The sequence below is a fragment of the Mesocricetus auratus genome, unplaced genomic scaffold (genome assembly GCF_017639785.1).
Source record: "Mesocricetus auratus isolate SY011 unplaced genomic scaffold, BCM_Maur_2.0 Super-Scaffold_100027, whole genome shotgun sequence".
Lineage (NCBI taxonomy): Eukaryota > Metazoa > Chordata > Mammalia > Rodentia > Cricetidae > Mesocricetus > Mesocricetus auratus.
The window spans coordinates 24,818,140-24,827,391 of record NW_024429208.1 but is presented as its reverse complement, the minus strand read 5'-3'; the positions used below and the strand labels follow the sequence as shown (position 1 = coordinate 24,827,391).

The 9,252-nt window shown below is 42.3% G+C and overlaps 1 protein-coding gene across 2 annotated transcripts in view; it reads right to left on the bottom strand.

Annotated features, from left to right (window-relative positions):
- Positions 1 to 4,753: 4,753 nt before the first annotated feature.
- Positions 4,754 to 9,252, bottom strand: part of Mcu (mitochondrial calcium uniporter) — a 156,111-nt gene continuing 151,612 nt past the window's right edge. For both annotated transcript variants that reach the window (XM_005070851.4, XM_040732002.1), the window contains exons 7-8: positions 7,899 to 8,015; positions 4,754 to 6,640 (exon numbers count right to left, since the gene is read on the bottom strand). In XM_005070851.4, the coding sequence (XP_005070908.1) occupies positions 6,563 to 6,640; positions 7,899 to 8,015 (195 nt within the window). In that variant the 3' untranslated portion in view covers positions 4,754 to 6,562. The remainder of the gene's footprint in view (positions 6,641 to 7,898; positions 8,016 to 9,252) is intronic.

Below are 9,252 nucleotides of genomic sequence, written 5' to 3'. Positions count from 1 at the left end.
GGGGGAGGTGTTTGGTCTTATGGTAGCTTGATATGCCATGCTTTGCTGATGCCCAGGAAAGGCCTCCCCCTTTCTGAGCACATACAGAGGACTGAGGAGGCTAGAAGAATTGGGGGGCGGGAGTGGGAGGAGAAGAGGGAAAGGCTTCTGTCGGGATGTAAAATAAGTAAATAAATAGATTTTTAAAAAGAACAATTTTAAATTGATCTGAGGGAAATACATTTTATTTCTCAATCCAATTTCTAAAGCCCCAAAGCCAGAAGCTTTGGGTTAACATTACTTTCCCCAAATTATTGTGTCTTCTTTCTTCTAAGGGCATCATTTTGAGAAACTGTTAGTGCTTACTAAGGACCAGGGGGATGCTAATTACTAGATTGTGATAGCAAGTGGTCTCTACAGGAGTTACAGGTAAACAAGGGTTGCATGGATCTCAACTTGCAGTTACTTTCTCACCATGAGGACTCAGGCAATTTAGACATTAACTGCTTCTTCTTCTTCTTCCTCCTCCTCCTCATCTTCCTCCTCCTCTTTCTTCTTTTGTTAAACATTTTTCATGTTTATTGGCCATTTGTATGCCATCTTTTAAAGTTTTTTATTAATTTACTTTTTAACATTTCATGTCATCAGCTTCTTAAGCCGTGGCACAATGGCAGTGATGGATGACTGTGGGACTCTCATGGCAGGGCAACACTTTTTACAGAATAACAACAACAACAATAACAACAAAAAACCAAACCTCACTGTTTCCTGTCCCTGAGAAGCCATCTGAGTGCTTCATGTGTGTTTCAGAAAAACAAAGGACGTGTGCATGAGATAAACCCAGATGTGTTGCCAAGATTGATAGCTGAAGTCAAGGACTTTCACCAGATAGCCCTTGGTTCTATAAACAAGAATCCCGGGAATGGCAGGGTTCTCCCTCTGTCACTCACACACACCCTTCTCTCTCTCTCTCTCTCTCTCTCTCTCTCTCTCTCTCTCTCTCTCTTCTTTTAGTTGATCTGCCTTAAGAATAGTTTAAAATTTTAAATACACACAAAAGTCAAAAGAACAATGCTGAACATTCAGCTGCAAAGCTCACCAACATTTTACTAATTTTATTTTGCTCATATTCCACTATGCATCCCTATGATGTGGTCTTTCTTGTTTATGTAACCATGAGGTTGTGATTGCAGCTATGAAAAGCAGTAAAAATGCTTCTGTGTTTGAAACCCTGCCCATGTTTAACTTTCCCAGTAGTTTCAAATGTTTGTTTTTTATTGCTAGTTTGAATGGGGATTCAACAGAGTTTTACAATATACTGCATTTTGCTGTGTCACTTAAATTCTTATGTCGCCCTTCCTTCCTCCTTTGTACCATTTGCTGAGGATGTCTGGCCATCTAACCATCAGCCTGTAAAATGTTCTGTACTTCAGATTCGATTGATTGTTCTGTATTGTGTCTTTCAGCCTCCCCACCCCCATAGTTAATGTTAGTATTCATACTCCAAAATACCCTGGTGACAGGGAAGGAACTTACCACATCTCAGCCAAGAGGAAGGTAAATCAGTTTGCTGTTCTAAGACACAGAGTATGGAGACAGCTTTCAACAGATGAATGGTACCTGAGATGGGGCAATGGGTGAGATTGCCCATGGGAGAACTACTCCAGGATAGGGCATGGTGGGAAGTCAACACAAAGTATGTGGTTGCAGGAAGGAGACTGCGTAGAAGACCAAGAAATTGGGGACCGAAGGAGGGAAATCCAAGAGCTGAGCCCCAGGAGCTGAGAGGGTTGAAGGAGATGGCCCTGTTTAGCTTGTGCCATGCTTATAAAGCATGTGCAAATGATATGCAAGTATTAGTCAATAAAGCAGGTAACTTTACATTCAGTATGATCTCAAGGAAATAACCCAAAAGCTGTTTTGTGGAAGACACCGTATATGACTTATTTGGGAGAAGAAAGATGTAGAGATTGGTGGCACTGAAAAAAATTAATGGCATTCATATCACTCTCCTGTAAAGGTCAGGGGACATTGAGGAAGAGGGGTAGGAGATGTGTAAGAACCAGAAGATGGGGTGAAAGGCTTCAAGATGCCATCTAGACTTGACACAATTCCAAACACGACCTAACCACCATGGTTACCGTACTGACCTGCACAAGACTGGCCCTGTCAACAATGTCACAGGTTGGGGAGGGACTCAAGAGACGCTATCCCTTGCTGCTGAATTATTGGCTATTGATAAGATTCTGGGAAAGGGGCAGTCACTGTCCACCAGGCTCTGATGGGTGGCTCCAAGGTCACACAGATGGTCCCTGGTTAAACAACTCAGTGGGTTACAAAATAAAATGTATAGACAGGAATTAAGAGAGAAACAGTTAGCCGGGCAGTGGTGGTGCATGCCTTTAATCCCAGCACTCGGGAGGCAGAGGCAGGCAGATCTCTGTGAGTTTGAGGCCAGGCTAGACCGACAGCCTCCAAAACAATACAGAGAAACCCTGTCTCATAAAACCGAGAGAGAGAGAGAGAGAGAGAGAGAGAGAGAGAGAGAGAGAGAGAGAGAGAGAGAGAGAGAGAGAGAGAGAGAGTTGCAGCAGGGAGATGGGAGAGGGTTGGGGGTAAGTAGTCAGTAAACATTGTGTACATGTGTGAAACTGTCAGTCAACAAATTTAACAAATAAAAAGAAATGGATGGAGTTGGGGTGAAAGCGAGTGCCAAAACCTAAAGTTTCTGTGAAGTCCTTCTAGATGAATATAAAACTCAGCCTCTCTATACTTGTACTTGAAGGAATCCATCTACACACTGAGCACCACATCCTGGCCCCAGGATTTCTCACTGGACACCGCTTTCTCACTGGCCCCACGATGCTCACCAGTTACATACTCACCAACCCTTCAGCTGGTCCAGTGTTGGATGCTGGGACTCACTGGAGTCACGGCACACTTGTGATCAAGCTTCCTTCTCGTGTCCTTTCTCCAGAGCTATGGCTCATCTGGTCCACTGTCTCAGCAGAATCATCAGCTCGTTGGACACCAACTGCCAGCTGCACAGAGGCCTGAGAACTCACGTTTCTAGCAGTTTCTGGGAGGTAAAGATCATCCCTGAGGACCCTCTGCTAGTCTCAGCTCTAGAACAAGCTCCCTCAGCTAACTGCATTGCCCTACTCAGTGACAGACCAACGTCAACCAGCCTGGCTCTAGTGGGAATTCATAGCTTCCTAAGGTAGCAAACTATTCCTAACACAGAGCTGTCACCTGAACAGTTTTTTAAATGTTTAGTTTGGTGGCTTTAAGTCTATTCTTTCGTGCATCCATCACTACCACTTAACTCCTGAATTTCATCTTTCCCAGATGAAAACTCTTTAATGCCTCCTAAACAATAACTCTGATCTCCACCCAAAATATTACTTATATTTCTGTGAATTTGATTGGATATTTCACATAAGTAGAATCATGGTGTTTTTTCTTTTATGATTTTTTTCACTTGTCATATTATCATCAAAGTTCATCCATGTGACAGAATGTCAGAATTTCCATCTCTCATGGCGGAGTAGCATCCCACACCCACTGTATTTACAGGCCACATCTGTCCATCTGGTCCTGGAACCCTGGCTGCCACCCTGTATAAACAGCAATGTGCTGATGGTTCATTTGCATTTCTTCCATTCTTTGGCCAAGCTGAATAACACTGTCACTATTTGAATCCTCAAATTCTTTCCGGCACATGCCTACATGTGGGAATGCTGAATCATATAGCCATTCTGTTTGTTGCTTTCAATAAATACCTACTTCTGATTGGGTAATCTGTAAAGCACCATGTAGTGGAGCTAATACATTATCTCAATTATTTCCCATACAAACCCCAGGAGGCAAATATTACACCCACATTTTACAGACAACACAGACATTTCAGAAAGAATAACCAGTTGCCCAACCATGGAGAAGCCCAACCATACTTGGCCTTTCATGTGTCTCCAACACCCCCAGGCAAAGTAGAGTAGAATGTTGTACACAGTGGCCTCACATTCTCACCCTTTCTTTATACTTCCTATCCCTTAGCTGTGTCCAGAGAGACTGTAAGTTGCAGGGAGATGCAGCATTACTCTATAGGCTCTCTGAGCAGCAGCTCATTCTTCACAGAGCAACTAGTTACCATGTTGTTTGGTTTTGTTTGTTGATGCACCTTTGACAATGGTGGTCCTCCATGATAATTTCCTACTTAGTTAGCTATCATTATAAGTCTGATTCAATTTCTGAAAATAATAGATATTTATCCTTGAACAGCTTTCTGGAGTACCAGGAAATCAAGGTGGAATGACACAGAAGTGATTTTTTCCCTTCCTGTATATTAAAACGTGGGGATATCAGATATAATGATGCTTTATACTGACTATAGAGGTGGCATGATGTCTTGGTGGCTCTGGAAAATTGGGAATACAATATCCACTTACATTAGGGAAGAATTAGTGACATACAGTCTTAGGAAGAAAGCTTAATTTGATACTGCTTTTTTAAAAATAATAAACTTTTACTTATTCCATTGTGTTTTGAAACTGGGTTTTACTCTGTAGTTCTGGCTGGCCTGGAACCTGCTGGTCTAGAACTCACAGAGATCTACTTGTCTCTGCCTGCTGAATGGATGCTGGGATTAAGTGTGTGTGCCACCACACTCAGCCCATATAAAAAAAATCTAACTTCAGACAGAAAAACCTTCCCAGCTACAACCACAGGAAAGTCAGTTTCTTTCTGGTTATGTTTAAAGAACAAGACGTTATGATTCAAAAATCGAATAAGTATTTATTGTTCCAGAAGGTACATTGCTTTTTATACATATTTCATAAATGATACAGGATTGTACATGTGTTCAACATTTTGCTCACCCCCCCTGCCTCCCACACCACCCAGAGGATTCACTCATTGCACTGTGTCTTTCCTTCTGAAGAACCCTGCACACAGACAGGATGAATGGATTAAAAATAGCCCACACAACAAGAAGAGACGGGAGAGGGTGGACAGCAGGAAGGAAGTGAGGCTGGGGACTGAGACATGCATCCTCTCTCTCTGTCATGCCAGTGAAGGGTGGCGGCAGAAGCGGCAGTCCCGGCTGGCCTTCAACCTCTGCAAGGCACCTGGAGTCTGGGTTTGTCGTTTGAAGGTTTTCTTTCATACACAATGACCCCAAAAGGAGGAGGAAAAAGGAACCCCTCACCCCACAAGGAGGGATGAATCACGTGAAGGGAAAAGAAAAAGCCAAGAGTCAATCAGCTGTGTGAAAAAGCCCCATCATTCTGCCGTCCTGCCCCCGAAACAGTTAAAAACACAACAGTAGATAGAGATTTCTTAGACGTTTTTGAGTGCAGGTGCCATCTGGAAATATAGTAGAAAACATTCTGATAGAGTATAAGATTAATTCTTCTGTCTCTCAATTCAAGATTAAAAAAAAATAAACCACACACACACACACACACACACACACACACACACACACACACACACACACGGTGGAGAAGGAGGCTAAAGAAAAGCCATAGAAAGGTGTTTGTGTATAAAGATAACTGCACCCTTTGAGATCCGCCATCCATTTACAGCAACTGGAGTGGTAGAGTCGGGAGGGCTCACAATGGTGAGGAAGTGTGTGTCTTAGCCTAACCACGGTTATCCCGGTCCCGAATCAGCTGTGGAGCCATGATTTTTAGCTGATCTGTAAACCTTACACCGTCCTCATTTGGTAACACAGATGAACACTGGCCCTCTGGCCTGTGATGTGGAAGAAGTGGGGGTTATCAATGGGACTGGGATCTTTTCCTTCTCTGAAGACTAATTAGTAAAAAAATAAAACAAAATACAATTAAAACCTCATGCAGTGTTGCCAGTGATTTCTAGACAGCGAGCAAGTCAGAGCCCTGGGAGATAGACATGAGAATTCATGAAGAGATAATCCAACTGTCAATCTTCAAACAGTCATAAGTTGACTCCAATGATTATTTGGATAAAAGTAGTGTAGTCAGCGGGTATACATAAGTGAGTAGCTGGTCAGAAAAGGGACCCAGGATGGAGAGATTCCTGGTAACTTCACAGAGACTGGGTTCAGCTTAAGATGAAGGTTAATCTCACTGGCTCAGACTCTGCCAACCACAATTTATAAAGATTTGCTTTCTTATATATTTATTCCTATGTCAAAAATAAGAAACTTTAAATAAAAAAAAAGCAAAAAACAAAACTAGATCTGAGTGGGGTGCTGGTGTGTTAGTGTTTTGCAGACCTTGCAAAGATGCAAGAGACGAACACCCCAGAATTACCCTGGCTTCATTCTCTCAGCTGTCACTGCGTCGTTCTCTTTTGGAAATGAAGATGCTTAAGACAAGATTCACTAAGCCCTTTGCAGGTATACTTACTCCACGATGCCTGATCCTCAGAATTTAACATCCCTTTCTTCCCTATGATCCTTTTTGTGTTTTGTTTTAGAATTAAAGGTAAAAACCCTCTCCCCCACATGGCCCCCCTGCTTCCACTTGCAATGCTTTGATTAAAAAGGCATGAGTTATAAACAGGGGCTCTCTCTGCTGGGATTCACGCTCTACGCAGATCAGTCCTTTTCTCCGATCTGTCTGAGGGGCAGATGTATTTGCAGCGGGTCTCTCAGTCTCTTAAGGTCCATTTCTGCCTAAAATAGAAACAACAGGTGAGGAAGGGTGGCCAGCTTTCAGCAACATGCCTGCCTACGGAGAGAGGGAGCAGCCTGTCCGTCATTACTACAGTCAACTTCCTCAAGGACTCTGAAAAGTGGAAGACAAATGTCTATCACCCAAGGCAGTTGTCCATCCTACCAGAAAAGCAGAATGGCCATGCAGTATAAAGACCGCAGCCTAAGAATGCAGGGATAACGTCAGACACCCGTGACAGCATTCCTCAAAAACCGTTAGGAGGAACCAAACCTTAACCTCTGCCATTTAAGACTTTGTTTATTCAATATCTATTTAAGTATTTTACTTGGTCAGTGAATTATTATTATTTTTTGAAATAGGTCTTTCTAAGTAGTCTTGGCTGTCCTGGAACTCACTGTATAGAGCAGGCTAGCCTTGAACTCAAGAGATCCATCTGCTTCTGTCTCCAAAGTGCTAGGATTAAAAGTGTGTGTTACCAGGCTCTGCTCGACTTTGCTGTTGCTTTTTGAGGTAGTCTCAGTCAGTAGCCTAGGTTAGCCTCCAACTCACAGCTCAGTGCTAGGATCATAGGTGTGAGTTTTCACACCAGCTAGAGCAAGGCTAACGGGAGGACGTGTAGCTGACCACAGCGTCTTTGAAGCATCTCACAAGCTTGGGTCTCATCTTTACAGTTGTATGAGTTAGCTGTGGGCGGGGCTGACACAACTGTATTTGAGGTTTGGGATTCGCCTTCTTTTCATCCACTTAAGTATGAAAACTAGAGGGTATGAGGCTCTGGTGTCTGAGAGGCTGAGCCAGGAGGATCACTGGAGGTAGATGCCAGCCCAAGGCACACATCTCTTAAACATCATCAGCAACAACAGCCGGGATGTAGCTCAGCTGACCTGATCTCAATCCTTGGCATCTCATAAACCTGATGTACAGTCAGTCCTAGCACATGGAAGGTGGAGGCAGGAGGACCAGAAGTCCAAGTCATCTTAACTGTATAAAGTGAGTTCAAGGAAACCAAAGGTTACAGAAGATAGTGCCTTAAAATAGACAAACAGAAAAAAATGTCCTAATGAGAAACCAACCTCCTTAAAAAAAAAACCTTCTAGCTAAGTGTCTATTGCTAAAGTTTTTATTAATCACCTTTACCCAGGATACAGTAGCTGTATCCCGTCTTCAAGCTACCCAGATGAAGAACTGTGACTATGGATAATAATGATGCTGCTTAAGATAGGGGAATTAAGAATTCTAAATTCTTCTAGAATTTACCTGAGCAATTGCATCCTTGAGTTCATTGTATTTCTCTAGATCGAAACGTGACTTTTTGGCTCCTTTATGGAAAAATAATAAGTATTGTCTGTCTCTGGCTTCTGGATAAACATATTCCTACAAAACAAAGGAGAAATTAGTCTATTAGTCCTCACTAACAGTATTCTAAAGACATTTATTAACTGTTGGCTCATTATTAACATTGATTATTAACATTGGTTAGACTCAACAATATATGCATACATAAAGACAGAACAACATGCTGCGCTACATATTTAATTATTTCTTAAACATTTGTTTGCCTTTTGTGTTTTGAGATCAAGTTCTTATATGTTTCCTGGGCTGGCCTGGATCCTGGGCCCAAACCATCCTCCTGCCTCATCCTCCCCAGCAGCTGGGCCTACAGACACTTGCCAGGATTTGATTGTTCATTTGTAGTCAGAGTCTATTCATTTCTTATTACCACATGGTATTAACCTGTAGTCCACATCACGGAGTATATCCGTCTATTCTACCACTGCTAAGCGGATGCTATCATGCCTGGATTCACGGAATTTTATTATTTCAAGGAATTTGCCATAGTACAAAGATTCTTTGAGAACAAATGTAACACATCATTGTATCAATTTAGAAGAATTTAGATGTCGCTTAACAGTCATTTTATTCTTAATTCAGCTAACATTTCTGGTCAGAGGTGTGACCAAATGTTTACTACTGCTATATCACAACTTGTCACATGGGGCCAGTAACAATATTCTGGAAGCAGAGCATCTAACCTAGGACGGGCACAGTATTAAAGATACATGGTACTGAAGAAAGCGCTGCCACTGTGTTCCAGAAAACACCGTGAAGCCCCAGTGAACAGGTACAAAGAGGAGCTCTCAAGTGGCAGTAATCACCTCCCCCACAGCCTAGCCCTCCCAGGATGACCTTGCATTTACAGCAATCTCCTACCCCTGTTACCCAAGCACTAGAACACAGGTGTGTGACACATACCTAGCTTCTTCAATACTTCTGCTATTATTCTAGATCCAGATTATTTAGTTTTCAGAAACAACCACACATAAATGAAGTCAACAAAGAGAATGTGGTATTTATAGAAAAGAGAAGCTTCGGGGCAGAACACAGTTGGGTTCAGTTCTCAGATGTACAGTTTTCAATGTGTAACTCTTATCCTAATGAGCCTGATTTCCCCATCTGTAGGATGGGTATGTATTTATAGAATTGGGACTAAATAAATGAGTGATATGTATTTATGCATGGATGCTTTCACAGATGTGAGAAGGTGGTTTAATATTTTCATAATCAAACCCATGCAAAGTCCAAAGGGAAATGCCTCCCTTTTTATTTGATT